General features: G+C 38.4%; 1 protein-coding gene across 1 annotated transcript; it reads left to right on the top strand.

Annotated features, from left to right (window-relative positions):
* Positions 1-319: 319 nt before the first annotated feature.
* LOC132161470 (copper-transporting ATPase 2-like) lies at positions 320-25,556 on the top strand. The gene is made up of 21 exons (XM_059571549.1): positions 320-676; positions 1,879-2,713; positions 3,349-3,558; positions 3,676-3,839; positions 6,959-7,120; positions 7,232-7,308; positions 7,419-7,602; positions 11,610-11,843; positions 17,476-17,567; positions 18,736-18,863; positions 19,268-19,422; positions 20,005-20,139; positions 20,246-20,440; positions 20,953-21,135; positions 21,369-21,594; positions 22,045-22,182; positions 22,437-22,579; positions 23,424-23,627; positions 23,726-23,843; positions 23,933-24,035; positions 24,823-25,556. Exons 1-21 carry the CDS (start codon positions 497-499, stop codon positions 25,067-25,069), a joined length of 4,113 nt encoding a protein of 1,370 aa, XP_059427532.1. The 5' UTR covers positions 320-496; the 3' UTR covers positions 25,070-25,556.
* The last annotated feature ends 1,375 nt before the right edge of the window (positions 25,557-26,931 follow it).

Here is a 26,931-nt window from a genome sequence, read left to right as displayed (position 1 = left end):
GATTAGCCTATTAGTACATTGATTTTGACTCAAAAAGATTATGAATCTTAGTTTCGTTACCATCAGCTTTTATAACTGACAATTATAATTCAGTTAATGGGTAGTTTTTGGGGTAAAAAAAAAAAACTATTATTGTTAGAAAAGCCAAGACTAAGGCGTCATATAGTCGCGTGATTTGCTCGGAACTGATTTATAACCTGTATTTGTTTAAGTTTTGCGCTCGGTAACATAATTCAGTTTAATCATTGACAGATAATGTGACGCGAAAAAATTTGCCCGGCAGTGACGAGTGCAAAATCCATAGCTGCAGATGAGCGACGACACGCGGAGCGCAAAACCTGCGGAGATTTAAATGCGCGCGGACCGTCACGCCACGGGACAGTCCTTTCACTGACCACCAGCGATATGCCACGAACTAGAGATTTTTGGTTTTCGATTTTTAGTTAAGGAAGGGTAATCTAATCTCAATTGTTGGGTCTAGTGGGACACCGGTACAATGAGTAAACTCAGTCCTTTCAGTAAACTTGCCAAGTTTATCTCAAAGTCGCCTGATAATGGACCAGTCAGCGGGGAGCAGCTCTGCATGGAAGACTGCAAACCTCTGTGCCGCTGCGGGCAGGACCCGTGCGTTTGTACCGTCTCACCAAAGAGTAAAGATGGACCCAATGAATATAAGGTTAGTTTCACTCATAACGATTTGAACAGGACGCAGGACTAGTTTCATTATGAAAAAAATTGTCTTCACAATAAGATCTTTTACGTTTTTTTATGTAATTTCCGTGTAAATATGGATACTTAAGCAACACATTTCATGCATTTCATTGAATAAAAAATGTCAGAAGTTTCTTCTTGTTATTTTTTTGCCATTACTAGTTGATCTCATAGTGGTTTTTGTGATTGTATGAACAAAAAAGTTAAAAAGAACAGCATTTATTCGAAATATAAATCTTAAATAAGTAAAGAAATTAATACTTTTAATCACAGACGATGTGATGGTAAAGACTCATGTTGTTAGAAAATATTTCAATTTTGAATGAATGCTGTTCTTTGTGTTAATCAAAGAAACCTGAAGAAAGTATCACATGTTCCAAAAATATTAAGCAGCACAACTGTTTCCAATATTGCTAATAGATCAGCATATTAGAAAGATTGCTGAAAGATCATGTGACACTGAAGGCTGGGATAATGTCTTATAAAAATCAGCTTTGCATCACAGGAATAAATTATATTTAAAGTATATTATATATATACCTATTTGAATGGGCATTAATTTATTGAGTTTTAAATCTATGTCTTTTATTTAGAAGGTTGAATGTCAAATTCAATGACTGATAAAAATAAAAATAAGTACAAAAATGAATAAGTAAAAATGAATGACAACAATAATTGCCACTGTAAAACTTTGTGATATTCTGGCCACAGTGAAACTTTAGCTCTTTTTAAATGGTGTATATATGAGACAGTAAGTGGTCTAAACACTAATGTAAAGTTAAGTACAAATAAAAATGTCTCTTTGGATCCAAAGTGATCAACACTTAATAGTGCAAAAGTCATAAGTAGTAAAATAGTAGGAGTACATTCCAAGTCTTGTGACTGTGACAGTGGGACAACCTTTACTAATCTGCTCTTTGATGCTGTGTAATGGGAAACTTTTGTGCTAATACTTCTGTGTGTGATTAGCAAGTACTTTGTACTCCCTCAGGTTCAGAGCAATTTTATTGGGTTCCCTTGAGTGCATATATGTGTTTCCACTAACAATAAATGTTTAAAATGCATTGAAGGTAGTAGCATATGTTAATCATACAAAGTTAAGATACATTATATTTCACAACTGGTATGCTAATCAGTTTATGCTGATTTCTTTCAATTTTTTTTTAGGAAAATGGAAGTCCACCGGAAAACGGGGCACCTGAAAAATGTGCCTTTGATAATCTGGCCTATGAACCAATTGGCCACAATGGACTTATGCGCAATTTGGGCCACCAGTTAGCAGTCAAGGAGAGCGAGGTTAAGATCCGGGTGCAGGGAATGACCTGTCAATCATGTGTCCGATCTATTGAAGAGCGGATTGGAAGTCTTGAAGGTGTTGTTGGTGTCCAGGTGTCTCTGAGTGATAAAGAAGCCTCTTTGATGTTTAACCCTGTAATGGTAACACCAGAGGTTTTGAGAAAACATATTGAGGATATGGGGTTTGATGCTTCACTTCTGGCCTTGCAGAGTCCACTGCATCCTTCAGTGGGTCACTGCTCTGAGGTAACGTTAGGCGTAGAAGGGATGCATTGTGGGTCATGTGTGAAGAACATAACAGAAACCTTGTCGGGAGTGGTAGGTGTCAACTCTGTATTTGTTTCTCTGGAAAAAGGAAGTGTGGACCTTAGATTCGACCCATCGCTGCTTACCTTGGAGACAGTTAAAGGGCTCTTAGAGGAGATTCCACCTGGGAATTTTATGGTTTCCATTCCTGGTTGGAATTTTAGATTGAATTCTGCCAGTATTCCACCCCAGACTGTCACTATCGGAATAGAAGGAATGACGTGTAACTCGTGTGTTCAAGCTATAGAGGGAACAGTGTCCCAGAGAGCCGGAGTACACACCATAAAGGTTAACTTACAGGAAAAGAAGGGAATTGTAACATTTGACTCCAGCTTGACTAGTCCAGAAGAACTGCGGGCGGCAATTGAGGACATGGGATTTGAAGCCTGGATGGATCAAGGTTGTGAATACATATCTGAATACATACCTCACACAGTGAAGATCATCTTTCTCACAAAGACCACATGAAACTGATACTCTACAAGTAGCCTACCTGATAAGTGAACACATAAAGCTTACTGTTTACTTAATAGCAGCTTTATTGAAACTCTTTGAAAGATTGCCTTATGCATTTTTATTTTACTAAATGTGTAATGTGTAGAAATGTCCTACTTTAAAACTAGGGCTTTAATCTTTCTCTGACTGTAAAACCAAGTAGATATCAGAAAAATTGGCAAAATCTTTCCTTTGTCTAGACAGTGGCTTCTCCTCTGCCAGCAGAATCTATCCAGAACAATGGTTTCCTTGGTTACCATGCAGGTTGCCAATCTAGAATAACATAAGTGTTCTTGAATGGCTCAAAAACCAGACATGGCAACCTTTAAAAGGGAAAGTGGGAGAGTTAATCCTATTAAAGAGGCTTTAGGCAGACTGCTCTCTCTCTTTGAAATTTTCATAAACTCTTAACTGTGATCCTAACTAAACGTGAAGCCAATAATACATATACTGTAAAAATATAGCTGTAAGAAAATAAACTGTGCATTCATTAATTATGTTCAGCACTAAATGTTTTCATATGTTTTCTCCCATTCAAAGATTCTGGAGTTTATGATGTTTCATCAAGCAGTCAAATGTCAAGTGATCTTAAACAAAGCCACACATCTAAATCTTCACCAATCGAAATCACCAGAGACAACCCCCGCGGCTCAGAGGACAGAGAGACACGCAAATGTTTCGTTCATGTGACAGGGATGACCTGTGCATCCTGTGTGGCCAACATTGAGAAAAATCTGTTGAAACACAAAGGTAAAATGGCATTCAGAATTAAGTACTTTTTTAAGTAGCTATCAAGCATTTTTAATAAAATGTCATATATGTTAGCAAGAGCGGTGGTTTGATTTTTATGTGTTGATGTATGTATAGGTATTAAATCAGTATTTGTCGCTCTGATGGCTGGTAAGGCAGAGGTGAAGTATGATCCAGGGCTTTTGGACGCAGCACAGATCGTCCAGCTCATCTCTCACTTAGGGTTTGGTGCCTCAGTGATGGAAGAGAATACAGTCCAGGACGGTGTCTTGGATCTTTCTGTGAGTGTCTGGGTGCATTTGTTGGTGTTTCAGTGACTACAACTAAAAAAATAATGTCTTTAGGCCTTTTTAGTAGGTGATATGTTCTTCTTATCTTTTTTTGGTATTTGTGACTGATATTGGCAATTTTTTGTAATTAATAATTTAAGGTTTTCTCCGAAATGTCTTTACTGCCACATTATTCGTAATTTATTATTATTATTTTTATTACCTGAAGAAAGAGATTTCCCATAAAATATATTTTTATACACTAGTTGTTTGAAACACAAGTTTTTTTTTGTTTTTACATTGTTGTTGTAATGAGACTTTGTGTCAGTAATGAAGTTGCTATAATTCTACAAATTTATACAACAAATATTATCATCATAACATGTTAAAAATATTCATAATAAGTGGTTTGAAAACATCTGATGGTTGGACACGTCTTCAGTGATGTTTCGGGTCTTTAATCATCATACACCCTCTCCTGAGCGACCCAGCCAGGGGTGATCAGCCCCCGACTTGTTTCCAAGTGGCCTGCCCATCCACAGATCCCACCTCCAGATCCACAGCCATCGTGAGGACTTTTCAGCGGCCTTCAGGATGTTCTTAACGGCCCTTTTGCACTGAAGTCCTTTCATACCAAGAAGATGAAGCCCCGACACCCAACTTTGACTGGTTTACACCGTGCCTTCCAGCCACTGCTCCAGCACTCTGTGACAAGATCTGCATATTTAGCCTTTTTACGTTCATATGCTTCCTCAATTCGGTCTTCCCAGGGGACAGTCAGTTCTAGCAAAACCACTTGCTTTGTTGACTCTGATGATGGCCCCCTGTCTTGGCAGAGTGTAGTGGTAGCAATGTTTGCTGAGAACTATAGCTGTCCTCCTAGATCGATCTGGAGCATCCAATCACGTGCTCTGGCAAGAAGCCCCCCACTGAGCCAACCCTTTGATGCGACTTCTCTCCAGTTGTGATGAAGCACATGTGCTGTCAGGGGGCAGGTTGATTCTTACTTTCTTGAATTGCTGTACTGATATGCCCCGTTTCCACCGCAGGAACTTTACCCAGGAACTAGGGACTTTGGCCTGGTACTCGGTGTGTTTCCACCGCAGGAACCAGGAACTAAATAAAGTTCCGGGTAAAAAAATGCCCCTCAGAAAGTCCCTGCTGGCGAGGTGGTACTTTTTCAAAGTTCCTGAACTTTCGGGGGTGGGACTTGGTCGCTAAACATCCTGATTGGTTGAGTTCACGCCGCATTGGTTGAGTTCAACCACCATTTATTCGGATCAACATTTTCAAAATATTACTGTTATTGTGTCATGAAATGTAATTTTAAAAGTATTTCAGGCGAGAAAGTAGTTGTTTAAAACTCAAACCTGTGGTTTATTTATAAAGACAGCGCCTATTTAAAAATGTGTTTCGCCGATCTCAGAGACGGTCAGCTCCACGCGATCAGCGTCCTCATGTATCCTTCTGATATGTACCGCTGGCTCTGATGTCTCTTTAGTGGTTAAACATAAAATATAATTCAGCTGCGGGGTAAATCTAACAGGTTTTCTTTGGTCTGTATTCAATTTATCTATATGTTAAAATGAAAATAAAAAAGGCAAATCTATATAATATTTCGTTTCACTGTAATGGCTGTATATCCCTGAACTAAGTACATTTATGCAGCTGTTATTATGTTTAAATGAAAACGAAAGGAGGCAGTGGTATTTGATATCCTATTTCGTTTTATTGTAAATATACTGAGAGGAAAATTGCAGTAGCCATGGTCAGCTGAGTTCAAGCAGCGTTGATTGAGTTCAACCACCATTTATTCGGATCATGTTCAAAATATAACTGTTTTATTGTGTCATGAAATGTAATTTTAAAAGTATTTCAGGCGAGAATGTAGTTGTTTAAAACTCAAATCTGTGGTTTATTTATAAAGACAGCGCCTATTTAAAAATGTGTTTCGCCGATCTCAGAGACGGTCAGCTCCACGCGATCAGCGTCCTCATGTATCCTTCTGATATGTACCGCTGGCTCTGATGTCTCTTTAGTGGTTAACCATAAAATATAATTCGTTTTGGATAAATCTAACAGGTTATCTTTGGTCTGTATTCAATTTATCTATATGTTAAAATGAAAATAAAAAAGGCAAATCTATATAATATTTCGTTTCATTGTAATGGCTGTATATATACACATATCCCTGAACTAAGTACATTTCTGCAGCTGTTATTATGCTTAAATGAAAACGAAAGGAGGCAGTGGTATTTGATATCCTATTTCGTTTTATTGTAAATACACAGAGAGGAAAATAGCAGTAGCCATGGTCAGCTGACTTAAGTTATCAAGTATATGCTGCTGTTTGCAGATTTACTGGATTTGCGTCGTCGCGGACATCACACTCCCGAGTCGAATGCACAAAGTCCGCACTACCGAGAATGCACGTCCAAAATCAGCGTACTTTGTATTGAGAAACGCGCGCAGACCTACGTCACCAGTCTATTTGCCTAATCTTCCCGGTACTTTACACCGCGGTGGAAACGCAGAAAGCAACAGGTCTGGGGGGAAAAAAGTTCCTGGGAAAAAAAGTTCCTGGTACAAATGTTCCGGGTAATTGCGGTGGAAACGCGGCAATAGATCTGCCAAAGACCTTAACACTTGGTGATAGCATCAGCGGTATCTACCTTCCCCCAACACCTTTGGGCAGGCACTTAGGATGTGCTCAGAGGTGCCCCTCTTCTGGCACAGCTGACATACTGGGGTGCTTGCCATTCCGCAACAATGCAGACTGTTATTTATATCTGCCAATTTGCATGACTGATTCTCTTTACTCAGTACCTGTGTTCAACAATTTGCTTTTTTTAAATAATAAAAAAATATTCCCTGCTTGAATTGAAAATTGCCTGTATTTAGAGCATACATGATCTCTACATAAGGCAATACATTTTTATATACTGGAATGAAAAACCCAAGTAGAAAAAGAAAAACGTTAATTTGTCTTCTTTTTTTCCCCTCTTTCCCAGCGGGAAGAGAGATGAAATGGAAATCCCTAATAAGGTCTAATGTAGAATTCAACAAAAGAATGGTTTGATAAGCTTGTTTCAGTCTTGTGGATTTCAGTCTTCACACAGATATTTCATCAGGTCACCGGTATGACATGTGCCTCCTGTGTCCATAACATCGAAAGCAAACTTATGAGGACAAAGGGAATACTGGAAGCCTCTGTTGCTTTGGCGACAAACAAAACTCATGTGAAGTTTGACCCAGATTTGATCGGCTCTAGAGATATCATCCGAATTATTGAGGTAAATTTATATTTATATGCTTTAGAAGGATGATGTTTAATTAGGTTTTAAATATCATAGTTGTTTTCTTATTCATTAGATTGATTTATCTGCTCTTTCTCTGTTCTCTAGGGTTTGGGTTTTGGTGTGTCTTTAATAAAAAATGAGGGACTGAACAACACACTGGACCACCAACAGGAAATTCGGCAGCAAGTATCTTTTTCAAATTTAACCTCACTCACTTCTGTGTGTGTGTGTCAGAGAGTTAGTAGTTTTTGTACTGCTATAAGTTATAGTGTAAACTGGTCTATACCTACAGATGGAAGCATTCGTTTCTGTTCAGCCTGGTGTTTGGGATCCCAGTGATGGGTCTGATGATTTACATGATGGTGATGGACAGTCAACACAAGGAACATGGTGGTTCCATGCCTATGGACCAGAACATCCTACCTGGTCTCTCCATCATTAACTTGGCCTTCTTCTTGCTTTGCACACCTGTTCAGGTATTTCCACTGCAGGTTATAGAAGAAACTTTAGTCTCATTCATTAACAATTGCCTAATTTATGTGGACATAGAAGGATCTCATGCAAAATTTCAACAGAATTTCTTCAAGACTGCAGTGTGCATTATTATCTGGGTTTTTTTTCCATGTGTCTTATGCAGGTAATTTTTGTTACTCTGAAGCAGGATTTAGAGTAGTATCGCTTATAGTAGTTATGTAATTTCAAAAAAACAAAGCAAAAGTTGATTAAGAAGAATATAAATATATAATGATATGTTACAACCCGAATTCCGGAAAAGTTGGGACGTTTTTTAAATTTTAATAAAATGAAAACTAAAAGACTTTCAAATCACATGAGCCAATATTTTATTCACAATAGAACATAGATAACATAGCAAATGTTTAAACTGAGAAAGTTTACAATTTTATGCACAAAATGAGCTCATTTCAATTTTGATTTCTGCTACAGGTCTCAAAATAGTTGGGACGGGGCATGTTTACCATGGTGTAGCATCTCCTTTTCTTTTCAAAACAGTTTGAAGACGTCTGGGCATTGAGGCTATGAGTTGCTGGAGTTTTGCTGTTGGAATTTGGTCCCATTTTTGCCTTATATAGATTTCCAGCTGCTGAAGAGTTCGTGGTCGTCTTTGACGTATTTTTCGTTTAATGATGCGCCAAATGTTCTCTATAGGTGAAAGATCTGGACTGCAGGCAGGCCAGGTTAGCACCCGGACTCTTCTACGACGAAGCCATGCTGTTGTTATAGCTGCAGTATGTGGTTTTGCATTGTCCTGCTGAAATAAACAAGGCCTTCCCTGAAATAGACGTTGTTTGGAGGGAAGCATATGTTGCTCTAAAACCTTTATATACCTTTCAGCATTCACAGAGCCTTCCAAAACATGCAAGCTGCCCATACCGTATGCACTTATGCACCCCCATACCATCAGAGATGCTGGCTTTTGAACTGAACGCTGATAACATGCTGGAAGCTCTCCCTCCTCTTTAGCCCGGAGGACACGGCGTCCGTGATTTCCAACAAGAAGGTCAAATTTGGACTCGTCTGACCATAAAACACTATTCCACTTTGAAATAGTCCATTTTAAATGAGCCTTGGCCCACAGGACACGACGGCGCTTCTGGACCATGTTCACATATGGCTTCCTTTTTGCATGATAGAGCTTTAGTTGGCATCTGCTGATGGCACGGCGGATTGTGTTTACCGACAGTGGTTTCTGAAAGTATTCCTGGGCCCATTTAGTAATGTCATTGACACAATCATGCCGATGAGTGATGCAGTGTCGTCTGAGAGCCCGAAGACCACGGGCATCCAATAAAGGTCTCCGGCCTTGTTCCTTACGCACAGAGATTTCTCCAGTTTCTCTGAATCTTTTGATGATGTTATGCACTGTAGATGATGAGATTTGCAAAGCCTTTGCAATTTGACGTTGAGGAACATTGATTTTAAAGTTTTCCACAATTTTTTTACGCAGTCTTTCACAGATTGGAGAGCCTCTGCCCATCTTTACTTCTGAGAGACTCTGCTTCTCTAAGACAGGGGTTTTCAAACTGTGGGTCGCGACCCACTCGTGGGTCACGGAATGGAACAAGGTGGGTCGCACAAAGTCACTTGGCTGCAGCTAATTTTGCGTTTCAATGACACACAGACACTAACACAGTTCAGTCTAGGGCTGCACGAATGTGACGAGTGGGGCGGGGCCTAGTGCCATGGGAACAGAGCTAGGCCGGTGGAGTGATTGGGAAATGAGCAACACTCACCGGTCTCAAGAACCACGGAGGAGATCGGAAAGATACAAAAGAGGAGCGATGACAGTGAAGGACGAGAGAGGACCAGGCCTGGGTTTTATTTTGTGTTTGTTTTTTATTTGTGCACGGCAGTCATCCGAGAGGGGCTGTCGCGCTGTTTTGTGTTTATTTGGTTATTAAAACTTTGTTTGATTGTCCGCCGGTTCCCACCTCTTTCCACGAAGGAGTCATCGAGGCGGTGGGCTGGAGTGAGTTCGCCCCCCCCCCCCCCCCCCGGCAACTCACTCCAGCCCACCACATCGAGCACCCTCGGCGGCAGACTCCTTCGCCCTGCTCGATGGCACTGCGGATTCACCCCAGCGGCGAAGGATCTTCGGCAGCGCGCCCCTCCTTCCTCCCTGGCTTCGGCACCAGTGTAAAACATTAAAATCTTCACAATCACAGGAAGAAGGAGGCGGGAACTGGGAACCCACTCATCACAACGATATAGCCCACCAACATTAATAATGAACTGCAATATCCTTAGTGTGATTTTCAAATTGCAATTAAGTCCGTGTGCGTTGCGTGTTTTGAAGGTCTCAGAGCAATGTCATTAAAAGGTTCAATCGGTCTTTTTTTACCTATTTCACAATTATTTTAATCTCCAAACTGTTTTAGATAGTTCTGCTTTGCTTCTTATGCTTTTCTAAAAAAGTGTTGGATTGTGCTCCGTTCTCGCCGACACACACGGAAGGATCATGAATGCAACAAAACACAGCAGCGCAGATCACACTTCACTGGAGTGAGCCTGCTTCACGTTTTTATGGACACTACATATTTTAACGCCAGTAAACAAAAATTAAAACTTGTAAATTTGTAGTGAAATTTTCAGTTGTACTCTAAAATAAAATGGTTATTTTTCTTAAATACTTAATTTCTGTCATAAAAATTTTAAGTAAGATTAGGTTTAAAGTAATTTCACTCGTTGTTTTTTTTTTTTTTTTAATATTTTGGTGGGTCGTGAAATATATTACACTTGTCTAGGTGGGTCGTGGAATGGAAAAGTTTGGGAACCACTGCTCTAAGACAAAGCTTTTATAGCTAATCATGCTACAGACCTGATATCAATTAACTTAATTAATCACTAGATGTTCTCCCAGCTGAATCTTTTCAAAACTGCTTGCTTTTTTAGCCATTTGTTGCCCCCGTGCCAACTTTTTTGAGACCTGTAGCAAGCATTAAATTTTAAATGAGCTAATTAAGTGGATAAAAGTGTAAAATTTCTCAGTTTAAACATTTGCTACGTTATCTATGTTCTATTGTGAATAAAATATTGGCTCATGTGATTTGAAATTCCTTTAGTTTTCATTTTATTAAAATTTAAAAAACGTCCCAACTTTTCCGGAATTCGGGTTGTATTTATTCCTGTGATGCAAAGCTACCTTTTCAGCATCTTACTCCAGTTTTAAGTGTCACATGATCCTTCAGAAATCATTCTAATATGCTGATTTGCTGCTCAACAAACATACATTTTTGGAAACCATGATACTTTTTTTCAGGATTCTTTGATGAATAAAAAGTTCAAAAGAATAGCATTAATTGTACATGTTATTTAATACAGCAGTTTGCCATGAAAAATGATTCCACACAAGCTTTGGAACTAATTGGTTGAGTGAATGATTCAATGACTCATTAGTTTCATTCCAGAAAGTGTCTGCAATTGATTAGATATTTAGTGATTTAGATTTAGTGTCCATTACTGGACACCGTATATACCCGTATTTTTCGGACTATAAGTTGCACCTGAGTATAAGTCGCATCAGTCCAAAAATACGTCATGATGAGGAAAAAAACATATATAAGTCGCACTGGACTATAAGTCGCATTTATTTAGAACCAAGGAAAGGGGAAAAATTACCGTCTACAGCCGCGAGAGGGCGCTCTATGTTTTCAGTGGAGACTACAGGAGCACTGAGCAGCATAGAGCGCCCTATGTAGACGGTAATGTTTTCACTTGGTTAATTTCTCTCGGTTCATGTCAAATTAATTTTTATAAATAAGTCGAAACCTGACTAAGTCGCAGGACCAGCCAAACTATGAAAAAAAGTGCGACTTATAGTCCGGAAAATACGGGTAAGTATTGTTTTACTGTGTAATAGTTATCACATTAAGGTTATGCATAATAGTTTGAATGACAACCAAGGAATAACTGATAATATAGTATTCCTAGATTTTTTTTCTGGATCTCCTTTATTCTCATTCAGTTTCTAGGTGGCCGTTACTTCTACATACAAGCATACCGTTCGCTAAGACATGGTGTAGCCAACATGGATGTGCTCATAGTCTTGGCTACCACCATTGCATACGTGTATTCATTTGTAGTGCTGATCGTGGCCATGACTGAAGGAGCCAAACAGAGTCCTCTGACATTTTTTGACACTCCTCCGATGCTTTTTGTGTTCATCGCGCTAGGACGCTGGCTGGAGCATGTTGCAAAGGTAAAAGAACATCAAAAAACACTTAAATATACAGTACTTATGGCTCAGAGAGCAGTCAAATGATCAGTCTCTCTTTTTTATCAGCTTATCGAGACAGGGACAAAACTATGTTTTTGACAATAGTTAATGCATTATAATAACAGAGAAAACACATCTTGGTTGATGTCTGAAACATGTTATCAAGTTTAACTTTTTAACATTAGTTTACATCAAAGTAGGAAACACCATGGTCTATCCGCCTGATATGTTAATGGTACAGTAAATATGCATTTTGAAATATTAACAGGTGCAGCTTTTACTTGAAAAAAGTTAATTAAGATGTTACCATAAGAATGAAACATTTACATATTTTAATATCCACTTATTTTGATATTTCCCATACAGTCTAATTTATTAGCAAGCTGATAAGGCAATATATCACAGCACTAGTGTGCATAATTATACATATTAGGGCTGTCAACGAATATACTAAATTCGAATATGTATTCGAATAGTTTTAAAAAAACGAATTTCGAAGGTGAAAATTAATATTCGAATAAAAAAAAAATGTGGAAAAAAAGGCCCGCGGTAGTAGAGGCGTGGTTGTCTGCTTTGCGAGTGGGCCGCTAGCGCCTGAGGGTTCAGGAACAGGTCACAGCCTTACAGGAGTCGCACTGTCTGGCACAGCATCACTGCTGAAAGTTGACGCGTCTTCATGGAAGATGCCAGCAAGTGCAGAGCCCAACTCGACCGCAGCAGAGAAAATGAGGTAAAATTGTTGACCCGCGAGATTGTTGTATGCAAGCTATTTAAGATACAGTTAGCATACCATTCGACAACTAGCAACATAAGGTCACATCTCAAAAATGTGCACCCAAATGAGCATGGCATAATGTGTGGAACTCCAGCTAAACAGTCACGTCTTGACACTTAACGTTACTTTGCATCGCTCGCCGCAAGCACTTTGTCTGCAACACGACGAGGCCATAACGGATAAAATAATTTTGTTCATTAGTAAGGACATGAGACCGATCAGTATCGCGGATGGGGCAGGCTTCAGGGAGTTCTGTCAAGCAATGGATCCGAGGTTTGATTATTTATCGTTTCATGTCAAGGAAAACTTCCATGTTTACCACAGCACAGCTTGCTCGGAGCATTCAATGTCAGTTCTATATGCTGTAAAACTTCAATTAATATTAATAATATTTGTTTCAATCACTGAATGAAGCCTGCTATATTTGGGACAACAGTCGTGACCTTAGATTGCTTGCATAAAAATGTGTTTGTTCATTTAAACCATTATGCGCAGAGAACGTGAGGTTGAGAGAGCGTGAGGTCTGCAGTCTTGGCCATTAGTTGATTTCCTTGTTTTTGTGTAGGTAATACGTTGTCATATATGTTTAAACTTAAATACACTATCTATACAAGTAGTTATGTCTCTTTGTATTATTTTTGCCTGTTATTGACGTAATGCGCGTCATTGACAACATGCGCAACCAGATGTTCGAATAGTTCGAATATTCGTGTATTTTTTAGAGGGAATATTCGAACGTCAATTTTGAGCAATTTTGACAGCCCTAATACATATACATACATATATACAGTACAGACCAAAAGTTTGGACACACCTTCTCATTCAAAGAGTTTTGACTATGAAAATTGTAGATTCACACTGAAGGCATCAAAACTATGAATTAACACATGTGGAATTATATACATAACAAAAAAGTGTGAAACAACTGAAAATAGTCATATTCTAGGTTCTTCAAAGTAGCCACCTTTTGCTTTGATTACTGCTTTGCACACTCTTGGCATTCTCTTGATGAGCTTCAAGAGGTAGTCACCTGAAATGGTCTTCCAACAGTCTTGAAGGAGTTCCCCGAGAGATGCTTAGCACTTGTTGGCCCTTTTGCCTTCACTCTGTGGTCCAGCTCATCCCAAACCATCTCGATTTGGTTCAGGTCCGGTGACTGTGGAGGCCAGGTCATCTGGTGCAGCACCCCATCACTCTCCTTCTTGGTCAAATAGCCCTTACACAGCCTGGAGGTAATAATGGTCATAATAATGAAATAATGGTAATAATGAAATAAATGGTCCAACTAAACGCAAACCGGATGGAATAGCATGCCGCTGCAAGATGCTGTGGTAGCCATGCTGGTTCAGTATGCCTTCAATTTTGAATAAATCCCCAACAGTGTCACCAGCAAAGCACCCCAACACCATCACACCTCCTCCTCCATGCGTCACGGTGGGAACCAGGCATGTAGAGTCCATCCGTTCACCTTTTCTGCGTCGCACAAAGACACGGTGGTTGGAACCAAAGATCTCAAATTTGGACTCATCAGACCAGAGCACAGATTTCCACTGGTCTAATGTCCATTCCTTGTATTCTTTAGCCCAAACAAGTCTCTTCTGCTTGTTGCCTTTCTTTAGCAATGGTTTCCTAGCAGATAATCTATCATGAAGGCCTGATTCACACAGTCTCCTCTTAACAGTTGTTCTAGAGATGTGTCTGCTGCTAGAACTCAGTGTGCCATTGACCTGGTCTCTAATCTGAGCTGCTGTTAACCCGCGATTTCTGAGGCTGGTGACTCGGATGAACTTATCCTCCGCAGCAGAGGTGACTATTAGTCTTCCTTTCCTGGGGCGGTCCGCATGTGAGCCAGTTTCTTTGTAGCGCTTGATGGTTTTTGTGACTGCACTTGGGGACACTTTCAAAGTTTTCCCAATTTTTCGGACTGACTGACCTTCATTTCTTAAAGTAATGATGGCCACTCGTTTTCCTGTACTTAGCTGCTTTTTTCTTGCCATAATACGAATTCTAACAGTCTATTCAGTAGGACTATCAGCTGTGTATCCACCTGACTTCTGCACAACACAACTGATGGTCCCAACCCCATTTATAAGGCAAGAAATCACACTTATTAAACCTGACAGGGCACACCTGTGAAGTGAAGACCATTTCAGGTGACTACCTCTTGAAGCTCATCAAGAGAATGTCAAGAGTGTGCAAAGCAGTAATCAAAGCAAAAGGTGGCTACTTTGAAGAACCTACAATATGACGTATTTTCAGCTGTGACTCTACAATTTTCATAGTCATGAAAATAAAGAAAACTCTTTGAATGAGAAGGTGTGTCCAAACTGTTGGTCTGTACTGTATATATATATATATATATATATATATATATATATATATATATATATATATATATATATATATATATATATATATACACTCACCTAAAGGATTATTTGGAACACCATACTAATACTGTGTTTGACCCCCTTTCGCCTTCAGAACTGCCTTAATTCTACGTGACATTGATTCAACAAGGTGCTAAAAGCATTCTTTAGAAATGTTGGCCCATATTGATACGATAGCATCTTGCAGTTGATGGAGATTTGTGGGATGCACATCCAGGGCATGAAGCTCCCATTCCACCACATCCCAAAGATGCTCTATTGGGTTGAGATCTGGTGACTGTGGGGGCCATTATAGTACAGTGATATCATTGTCGTGTTCAAGAAACCAATTTGAAATGATTCGAGCTTTGTGACATGGTGCATTATCCTGCTGGAAGTAGCCATCAGAGGATGGGTACATGGTGGTCATAAAGGGATGGACATGGTCAGAAACAATGCTCAAGTAGGCCGTGTCATTTAAACGATGCCCAATTGGCACTAAGGGGCCTAAAGTGTGCCAAGAAAACATCCCCCACACCATTACACCACCACCACCAGACTGCACAGTGGTAACAGGGCCTGATGGATCCATGTTCTCATTCTGTTTACGCCAAATTCTGACTCTACCATCTGAATGTCTCAACAGAAATCGAGACTCATCAGACCAGGCAACATTTTTCCAGTCTTCAACTGTCCAATTTTGGTGAGCTCGTGCAAATTGTAGCCTCTTTTTCCTATTTGTAGTGGAGATGAGTGGTACCTCTGACCTCTAGCATCAACAAGGCATTTTTGCCCACATGACTGCCACATACTGGATGTTTTTCCCTTTTCACACCATTCTTTGTAAACCCTAGAAATGGCTGTGTGTGAAAATCCCAGTAACTGAGCAGATTGTGAAATACTCAGACTGGCCCGTCTGGCACCAACAACCATGTCACGCTCAAAATTGCTTAAATCACCTTTCTTTCCCATACTGACATTCAGTTTGGAGTTCAGGAGATTGTCTTGACCAGGACGACACCCCTAAATGCATTGAAGCAACTGCCATGTGATTGGTTGATTAGATAATTGCATTAATGAGAAATTAGACTTTCGCCGAGCCCCGCCCCCCTTAGTTACTGTTGCTACCTCTGACAAACAAATGGTCAAACACGGCCAGCGCGACATATTGCCATTACGGGAAGAGGTATACCAGTGCGTGTCAGTGACCTTTTTTGGAGCAATACCTCCGCGATATCCTCCAGATCGAGGCAAAAGGGGTTTCAGTATGCAGTGGAGGGATACATTCAAAATATAAAAATACGCAATGAAGGAGACATGACTACTATCGAGGCTAATGCTTACCGGTCTCAAGCGAAATTTGAGAAACCCCATGACCTGTACCTCAAATGCAACCAGCACCGTCTTGTGGACCAGTCATGCTCTTGCACTGCCGGGAAAGTTCTCTTTCATATGTTATGGTCTATTATTGTCTATTGCGAGTAGCGATTTTGTTCAAATACAAGGGTATGTTAGCTAGCTAAACCTAAATGTGTGTCAAAGCCATTCAAAGCTAACTAACATTTCTCTGTTGTTTTGAGAATCAGGATCAGAATGTTTTATTTCCATTGTTGATGAACAGAATTCACAAATAGAAAATTGCTTTGGCTTAAAAGGTGCATAACAGATAAAATAATAAAATGAAACACATAAAATAAGGCATTCAGATATCCATTTTATTTTATTATCTGTTATGCACCTTTAACTAAGCCAAATATATTTCCTAGTTGTGAATTATGTTCAACAATGGATATAAAACATTCTGATTCTGAAAACAGCTAATACTAATAACATAACTAATAACATTAATAACTAATGCTACATCTGTAATTCTTCTTAATTTAGTTCACCAGGGTTTTGCTCTCATATTGTGGGCAGACGTATTTATGCTTAGTAATGTTCGACGCATTTAACTGGGAGTGGGGCCGTCCACACTGTTTTATCCATTGTAGGCACAGCTCACGTTGTGTTTTTGGCTTTGGGAATGGAAAGAACACAACTCCTCCAGACAATCTCGGGGTATCTAGTGTCCGATTTACAAACGCCGTGGGCTTACCGCTTCACCATCTTGCTTGGAGTCAATGTTTGTCGGAGCTGCTCACATAGTAACGGTTGCTATCATGTGTGATTGGACAATGGCCGTTCTGGGGGAGGGGCCGGCGAAAGGCTAATTGAACAGGTGTTCCTAATAATCCTTTAGGTGAGTGTGTATATATATATATATATATATATATATATATATATTTAAGATAATAACCTTACTGTACAACAAACCAGCAACAAACAATGGATTCAAATAATGATGCAGCAGTCTCAGTGAACAAAAAACAGGTGCTCATGTGCCCACACTGTGTCTGTGGGCTTGTCATTTGAGCATAAGTCTTGCCTGGATGAGAAAAACATGATTTTTGCTTTTATTTTGTCCTTGCAGAGTAAAACATCTGAGGCTCTGGCTAAACTGATGTCACTTCAGGCCACAGATGCCACTATAGTGTCCCTGGGTAGAGACAACACCATCATCAGGTTCACTTCACCCTATACAGAAGTCATATATGAGCTTTTAGTTAGAAACTAGACATGTTTCAGGGGTGCTCAATAAGCTCATTAGTGAACTAATTATAAGATATTATATTTTTTTATTTTATGATATGTGGATATCAGCCTTCTTATTTTTATGTATCGAATGTAGTCTTATCGAAGTGATACGAATGCACAAAATGACTGACAGACAGAGAGCATTTCTGACAAAAATAAGCACTGCTTCTCCAACTCCTTTTCTTCTGCTTACAGAGGGCTGTCACAGAGACAGCTATGGTTTCCCAGGACACTTATTTCCATGACATCTATCAGATATTAGGAACATTGCACATTGTATGTGCAATATTAAAACAAAAAACAAACAAACAAACACACACACACAAAAACACTTTTTAATCAATATTAAAACAAGATTTAAGCATTGCATTTTAAAAGAGATTCAAAATGTATTTTATTTATAATATAAACATTTACATTTATTTATAAACCAAATTAATACAAGCAAAAATGATTAGAAGTAAAGAAGTTTTAATATTTTTTGAAGAAGTCTCTTTTTGCCATGGCTGCATTTATTTGATAGAAATACAGTGAAAATGTAATATTGTGAAATATTAAAAAACATAACTCAATAACTCAGACTAACATGCTGATTTTGTTCCTTACTGCCACTTTTGATTAATTTAATGATAATTATTAAAAAATCTTACTGAATCCTGAATAGGTTTTATTAATATTATTAATTGTAATAAAATAAGGAATTTACTGACAATGACTGCTGATTTCAGCTGCTTTCAAACATCCACAAATAAAATATATGCAATATTATAGAATATATATTCATAAAATGTACTTCCTCATGTACAAATAATTGTTAAGAGCGCAAGGAGCAACACAAATAAAGAATGAACTGCATTAGTGCAACAACACTGCTATAAGTGTGAGTAAGATTGTTGTTCAGTCGAACAGAATGGATGGTACTTCAGTTGTTGACCTCTGCAATAGAGTTCGGCTCTCAGAGGAGCAGGATTGAGCACCCTTGGCATAAATGAATTTCATTAGATCTAGTAGAACCTCAGAGCTCTGAATGGTGTTGATTGATGTGTGTACTGTGTTGCTTATAAGACTTAACTGTCAGTTTGCTGTCATGTTTCAGAGAAGAGCAGGTATCTGTGGAGCTAGTGCAGAGAGGCGACGTGGTAAAGGTGGCACCAGGGGGGAAGTTCCCTGTTGACGGCAAGGTCATTGAAGGCACGTCTATGGCAGATGAGTCCCTTATCACTGGTAAGACTTTGACTCAGTCAGCGGAGGTTTGTGTGGTTTAGGATGTTAAATCTGTCTACATTTGTAAACAGTGTCATAGTACATACTTTGGATTTTCCCAGTGATTTACTTTGAAAAGGGGAAGCTGCAAAACGTCATGTTGGTTTTCATTTCAAGGCAAAGTGTGCATATTAAGCTGGGATAGGAAAGGAGTCAAAATTAATCATTAATCACAAATCATCTTTGTTGAAAAGTGCATTTTTCATTTAGAATGGTTTCTGGCTTCACATCCTCTTTAGCTTGTTCTGCTTCTTCCTAGTGATCTATCATGTTCATTAGTTACACTGGCATTATATTGGGCCAAAGGTCCAAAGCTGATGGATACGAATCTGAAATCCTAACTGAAAGTCTATTTGTCATTCCAGGGGAGCCAATGCCGGTCATTAAGAAACCAGGCAGTTGTGTGATTGCAGGCTCTATTAATGCTCATGGAGCTCTGCTGGTGGAAGCCACACATGTAGGGGCAGAGACCACGCTCAGCCAGATAGTCAAACTAGTGGAAGAGGCCCAGGCATCAAAGGTAACTCATGAGCACAAACATAAAACACACACATATATGCACAAACATACCTTTTAAAGCAGGGGTTGTGGAAATGCAGGGGGTTCATGAGTTGAAGGAAAGCTAACAATTAAATTGAATGTAACATTAAAAAAGTGCTTCTTATCATATCAAAGGTTGAGATTTAATTAAAGAAGTGTATTGTCAGTTGATTAAAGAGCATCTCTATTTTATTGTGGACAAAATTTTTATATGGGTTTGAATGTTTGAAAGAGATTTAGTAGATAAATATTTGTATTATAACTTTTAGTGTTTTTTTCACGTGTGTACACCCTTAAAGAAACAGATCATTTAGAAAAATTAACATTTATAAACATCCAAGATATAGGTGAGGCTGTGTATTTTTCGGAACAGATTTGGAGAAATTTTGCATTACATCACTTCCTCTGAAGTGAATGAGTGCCATCAGAATGAGAGGCCAAACAGCTGATAGAAACATCCACCCATCCATCTACATATTCATGTTTCTCCTCTACTTTTTGATTAAAAGTTGTTATTATGCAGTGTTAGAATTGGGATGTAACTGTCCTCTTCTCTTTGCAGGCACCGATTCAGCAGTTAGCTGACAAACTGAGTGGCTATTTCGTTCCGTTCATAGTGGTGATCTCCGTGCTGACAGTGGTTGCATGGCTCATCATTGGCTTTTTGGACTTTGAAGTTGTGGCAAAGTATTTCCCTGTGAGTTACAATAATTCATGAATGATGTGTAAATGCAACTTTTATTACAGACAGATCTGTCTAAAAAAAACAGGAAACGTCTTTAAAGTAAGTATGATCTTCACAGGGTTATGACCAAAACATCCCCCGAACAGAGGTGATCGTTCGCTTTGCGTTCCAGGCCTCCATCACGGTTCTGTCCATCGCATGCCCCTGCTCTCTGGGTCTGGCGACCCCCACTGCTGTTATGGTGGGGACAGGGGTGGGCGCTCAGAATGGCATTCTTATAAAGGGAGGAGAACCTCTGGAGATGGCCCACAAGGCAATGCTCAACCATACTTCCTTCTTTTGAGTCTGTATTTATTAGGCTGACATCCCAGCTGTAGTGGGATCTGTAGAAATGTTGATGGATATTTATATACAATGTATCTACTGTATAAACACTACTGTTCAAAAGTTTGGGGCCAGTAAGGTTTTTTTTTTAAAGAAATTGATACTTGATATTGAACGGGAATGCATTTAAGTGATCGTAGTAAAAAAAATTACATTGTTTAATTTATTTGTGGTTTTAATTTTAGATTCAGTTTAAGTTGTATAAAAATTAAGCATAGTATCAAAAATACATATAATATTTATAATATAGTTTTTAATAATTAATATATATCTATTATTTGACAACATTCTATATGCTATTTTACGTCCAATGTATCTATATTCATATACAGAGTGATAGGATGCCGTTGTGAATATAGTTGAGACAAAAATGTTCAGATTCTTTCAGGATTTACTGGATAGTTTGTTGTAATTTGACTCTCTTCCCTGCGGTTCCTGCAGGTTGGGGCTGTTATGTTTGATAAGACGGGCACCATCACTAATGGTGTGCCGCAGGTGACCAGAGTACTGGTCCTGTGGGACCGAGCAAGGCTTCCTCTTCGGACGGTTCTGGCTGTGGTGGGCACCGCTGAGGCCAGCAGTGAACACCCGTTGGGCATGGCTGTGGCCAAGCATTGCAAAGAGGTTTGGAAAAACCAGCAGACACAACAAACTTAGAAACTTCAGTACCGTTTCATATGATGCAGCCTTTGGGCATTATGTGCCATACATACAAAATTTTCTGAAATTCAGGAAAGCCTATTTCCAGTCCAATTCTGATTAAACCATCTGTTTAAATAAATAAAACTGCTCTTACTGTAGGTGTTAAAGGAGGTTTCTAAATGGGTTTGTCTGCTTCTAAATCTGTCTCTCTGTAGGAGTTGGGAAGAGAAACTCTGGGCTACTGCCATGACTTCCAGGCTGTTCCTGGCTGTGGAATCAGCTGTAAAGTCTCCAACATTGAGGATCTGCTGCAGAACACCCCAAAGACACAAGAAACAAACACATCCCATGCAAAGCAAACACCACTTCTTCTCACCCTCCAAGGAGCCACCACAGATGAGAGCAGCCTGGTGGCAGACACGGAGACAAATTCAGGGTTAGGTAAGGTAAATGTGTTTGTGTTGCCTCCTAGCGGGAGTTTTGTGTATTGCTTTATGCATTAATAGAGCTTTTTTCCTTTAAAATAGCCTTTTCTAATCTTTTGAAGCAGTTTATTTTTCCCACATATAGTAATATTTTATATTAAATTAATAATTCAGTAACTTAATAGTGCTTTTTACACTACCAAGACTGTATTTGATGAAAAATACAGTGATATTGTTGAATATTATTACAGATTACAATATTACTGATTTATATTTAAATATATTTTAAATTGTAATGTATTCCTATGACTGCAAAGATGAATCTTCAGCAGCTATTACTACAGTTTTCAAATTTACACGAGTGTTTTTCATGATATGTCCCCTTTATTTATTTATTTCCAACTTATTGTGGCTCAGATTTCCTTGAATTGATACAGAACAGATTTATGTCAATGTGTTTTTCCAGAGAGCCCTTCATACTCTGTTTTGATTGGGAACAGACAGTGGATAATGAGGAATGGTTTGGAGGTCACAGCTGATGTGGATGATGCCATGAGCAGCCATGAGACTAAAGGACAGACAGCCATACTTGTGGCCATTGATGGTACGTTATGTCTTGTCTAAAAGGCAAAAAAAATAAAAATAAAAAAAATAGATAAATAAAAATACACTTGCTAGTGTATCAATTTTTTTTAAAGGGTAGTATCCTACTTTGTCCACATATGATATAATGTTAGTATAATGTCCTATTTTAGTTTAGTTTTTATTTGTCAAACTGTTAATTAAGTTTTTTATTTCAAAAGATCAAGATCACCATTTATCCTACCAGTTCTCTGTCTTTCTGTCTCTGTTTCTCAGGTGTGCTGTGTGCTATGTTAGCTGTGGCAGACACAGTAAAGCCAGAGTCAGCTCTAGCTGTTCACACCCTGAGCAGTATGGGAATAGAGGTCTTCATGATCACAGGAGACAACAGACGCACAGCCCGGGCCATCGCCACACAGGTGCATGTACATACAGCACATGCACATTTGCCTAGTACCATATAAAATTGTATTATATAAAAACTCAGAATAATGTAAATTTCAAAATATGTTAATAAAGGTGCAGTCATTAAAGGTTTTGTTCATAGGCGAAATCCAGTCATTGTAGAACGAATCTGTGCATGGAGAAGTTTCACACAAAGGTGAAAAAGTTCCCAAAATAGATTTCTCCCATGTTCAAGTTGGTCCTGTAAATTAATCACACTGACCATCAGAAAGCTGCTTAGTTGAAAGTGATTTTTCTATGAGCAGTGAATCAAAATTTTAACATACATTTACTGTTGTTTGGCAAAGACAAAATCCAGTTTTTTCGATATTTCAGGAATTTCACATGAAGGCAAAAGTACGGAGCCCCACACATGGCATGCAGTAAAAAAATAGTAGGCTAAATCGTTTGCACGATTTACTATTTCGTTTCCTTGATTTATAAATTGTGCACACGATTTACTCATTATTCCCTCAACTTGCTAAATCATGCACACGATTTACAAATCAAGTGAACGAATTAGTAAATTGTGCGCACGATTTAGCAAATCGAGGAAACAAAATAGTAATCCTTTTAGTAGGCTACTTCGAGGGAGCGAATTATTAAATTGTGCACATGATTTATTTAATTGTTCTTGCATGTCATGTGAGGGGTTCTGTACAAAAGATTTTCCTAGGGAGATTTTACAAAAATCTATTTTTTTTAACTATGCATCATAAATCACTACACTGACAATGGCTCAATTTTTCCTGCAAAACTTAACCAAAAAGGTACTAATGGACCATCCAGTTTGCATTTGTACACTATTTTGTTATACAGGTGGGCATAAGAAAGGTGTTTGCAGAAGTCTTGCCCTCCCATAAAGTGGCAAAAGTCCAGGAATTGCAGGAACAAGGTCTGAAAGTTGCAATGGTGGGCGATGGAGTCAATGATTCACCTGCTCTTGCCCGTGCTGATCTGGGCATTGCCATAGGAACGGGTACAGATGTAGCAATTGAAGCAGCAGATATTGTCCTTATACGGGTGAGAAAGTTTATTTGTAAGGGAAAAAAAGGGGTGAGATTCTATAAAATAACAACATAATAAAAAGTTCAGCCCTTTATGTGTTTTTGTTGATGTAGAATGATTTGTTGGATGTGGTGGCCAGTATCGAGTTGTCTAAAAAGACAGTGCAGAGAATCCGGATAAACTTTGTGTTTGCTCTCATTTATAACTTGCTTGGCATCCCTATTGCAGCAGGTAAACAGAACCAACCATAATTGTTACCAGTGTATTCTGACATAAGCGAGTACTGTGTGCATTCTGTGATATATGGATGTGATTTTCAGGTGTGTTCATGCCGGTTGGGTTGGTACTGCAGCCGTGGATGGGCTCTGCTGCGATGGCAGCTTCATCTGTCTCAGTTGTGCTCTCCTCTCTACTGCTGAGACTGTAAGTGCACATGCACTACACTGTGATAAAGTCTTCACATTCTACCTGCACACATCACTGAACACTTTATAGCCTTGTTCCAAAGTCAAGAGTATTGCCCATTTAGGCATCATAGAATTCCTGACACAATGGCTGTTTTAAACAGCAGGCAGGAAATTATACCGCCATATAAACTGCGCTGAATAATATATTTTGTTAGGTAACCTAAAATGTGCATAATGTTGTAACATCTGAAGGTTTTATTTATTTATTTTTTTTAAAGATGGCTTTAATATGATTAAACTGATTTTGCATCAGGTGTTAGCTAAGCATGTTAACACCAGCCTATTTTCCACCTTTTTTTTACACAAAAATAAGCATTAATGCAGCACACAAACACTCAAGATGGATTATCTGAATTGTTAGCTTAGCAACATGCTAACAACAAAATTTTCACCTTATTTTAATGTAAAATTGAGTGTGTCAGCCTCTTAGTTGTTTTAGCTGTACAAGATCAGTCTCTTTTGCTGGTTGATTTTGCAAACTGGTATTCGTTTTCATATTTTAATTTAGTATTGTAGTCATGAATGCACTGGGTTGTATTGGAAACAGTTTTACCATATACTTAACTCTTCTAGTTATTTAAGTAAAAGTGATTTCACATGATGAGCACTAATTCAAATACTGTAAATTATGACTGTCTTGGAGGATAGTTGCCCATATTCCACTCAGTGGATTTTCAAACAGAGCTCTTTGCCTTCCCATGATGCTTAGACACACTGTACATATCTTTCCATCTCTCTCTTAGCTACAAGAAGACGTCAGCAGAAGAGTATGAGTCCAGAGCTCAGAATCATAGGCTCAGTCTGAGTCCGTCTCAGGTCAGCACCCATGTTGGACTGGAAAACCGTCGCTGTAGCCCTCGCTCATTCCGCCAGAGCTTGGAAAGACACAGACGGAGCCATTCAGGCTCAGGCTCCTCCTCCCTGAAATCAAACTCCTCCCACCCCTTCATAAAACAACCATACAGCACTACAGGGAGAAACATTGTGTAAGAAACGAGCCATGAGCAGCCTTGATGACAATATTGAAATATTTTATCATGGAACGACAACTCTGGGGAATACAGTTTTATAATGTTCAATTTTTATATAATATTGCAATGATAGATTTAATCAAGAGTTTTGCATGTTGGTGAAAGATTTCCTGATGCAGATTCAAGAAAGAGATTCTTGTTGATTCACTGATTTTGGCTAAAACCAATTTTACCTTTTAAAAGTTGTCTGCTATATTTTAATTAGCGTTCAGCAACATCAACATTCTTTTTTTATTGCATTGGAGGATGGCAATGTACATGATAATCACGCATGTAAAACCAGTTTAATTTGGTACTAAAAGTATCATGTCAATGTGATCATTGCTTGTTTTCTTTAAGAGAACCTTATCTTTGGTAGAATCTAGAAGTATTAGTGTCCAATAATGACTGGAGTAAGCCCTTAATTATTGATAGATAACAGACATTGGTCTCTTGTGGTTTGGAGAATAAATGGATGATGGATCTCTTTGTACAGTACAGGGTTGATTTGACATTTCTTGGCCAACAGGTAACAGTAATGTTAAACAGTTTACAGATGGAAATGATATGGCTGGATTGTATGGAATGCTACTGGTTAAACAATTTGATAAGTAGGGTTTGTAGAAAATAACTGATTTGACTTCATTAGATTCAGTAGATTCATACAATTATCTGACAGTTTGCTTCCAGATTACGTTTAAGGATAAAAGACGTGTTAGAATAAATGTAGACACACCTTTACAGTGACACTTTTATTTTAGAAAAACTGGATATGTTTATTTAATATAGTTAGCAGTGTAAAACGAGCCTGTCCATGAATTTTCAGATACAAAATAAAGTGCATGGTCCCAGCATGGCCTTGTCATGTGCTATATATAATTTGTGTTACATCATTACAATATGTATAAGGACAGATGCAATCCCCATCCAGTTTCATTCATCCATCAGCAGTACAATCAAATGACTAAATATACTGTAATGCAGCACACAATCACTGGTCATCAACAATACAAAGTACCTACTATTTGTAAAAGTGAAAAGTTAATATTTTTGTCGCAATGATGTTAAGGGGTTACAGTATGCTTGGGCGATTGGTTTAAGCATGTTTCTCAATTTTAGCCCAATCGCTTGGAGTATTTAGCATAGCTCCTTATGTTAAAGGTCATTTTGAGAAATTAAATATTATTATTATTTTTTTTAAATAATGAATATGTTAATCCTACTATGAAAATGTACTTTAACTTTCAGAACTATTTAATTAATGATAAATGACGGATTGGAAAATAGTCACAAATAAAATTTTCGTGCAAAACCTCTACGGAAAAAAGTTAATGAAGTAAATATTTACAGAATTAATTATATATATCAACTTGTATGTATATATATATATATATATATATATATATATATTGCTCTTCCAAAAAAAAGTCACACACTCTAATATTTCATTGGACCGCCTTTAGCTTTGAATACGGCACGCACTTGCCATGGCATAATAATAATAATAATAAGCTTCTGTAATATCACAACATTTATTCCCATCCAGAGTTGCATTCATTTTTTGCCAGGATCTTGTATTGATGATGGGAGAATCAGACCGCTGCGCAAAGTCTTCTCCAGCACATTAATGGAGTTAAGGTCTGACTCTGTACTCTGTAATCTTTCCTATTTGCTTAGTTACATCCAGTTACATCCATGACTTTCATTTTGGGATGGGCAGTGTATTTATATTATATTATTATATATACAATAAAAAAAGATGCAACCCCTTTAAAAAAAAGTGAGCACTGCATGCAAAATTAAAGTGTGTATGCCATCTATTTTTGCATACTGTATTTAATT

This window comes from Carassius carassius, chromosome 17 (genome assembly GCF_963082965.1).
Source record: "Carassius carassius chromosome 17, fCarCar2.1, whole genome shotgun sequence".
Taxonomy (NCBI): Eukaryota; Metazoa; Chordata; class Actinopteri; order Cypriniformes; family Cyprinidae; genus Carassius; species Carassius carassius.
The sequence above is the reverse complement of the archived record's forward strand: the minus strand, read 5'-3'. Positions and strand labels throughout refer to the sequence as shown.

What these genes read in the sequence shown, in the direction of transcription:
- LOC132161470 (XM_059571549.1), top strand. Translation starts at nt 497, where the DNA reads ATGAGTAAACTCAGTCCTTTCAGTAAACTTGCCAAGTTTATCTCAAAG. An exon ending in ACGGTGTCTTGGATCTTTCT is followed by an intron (nt 3,840 to 6,958) that starts GTGAGTGTCTGG and finishes ATATTTCATCAG; the next exon opens with GTCACCGGTATGACATGTGC. An exon ending in AAGAGGCCCAGGCATCAAAG is followed by an intron (nt 19,423 to 20,004) that starts GTAACTCATGAG and finishes TTCTCTTTGCAG; the next exon opens with GCACCGATTCAGCAGTTAGC.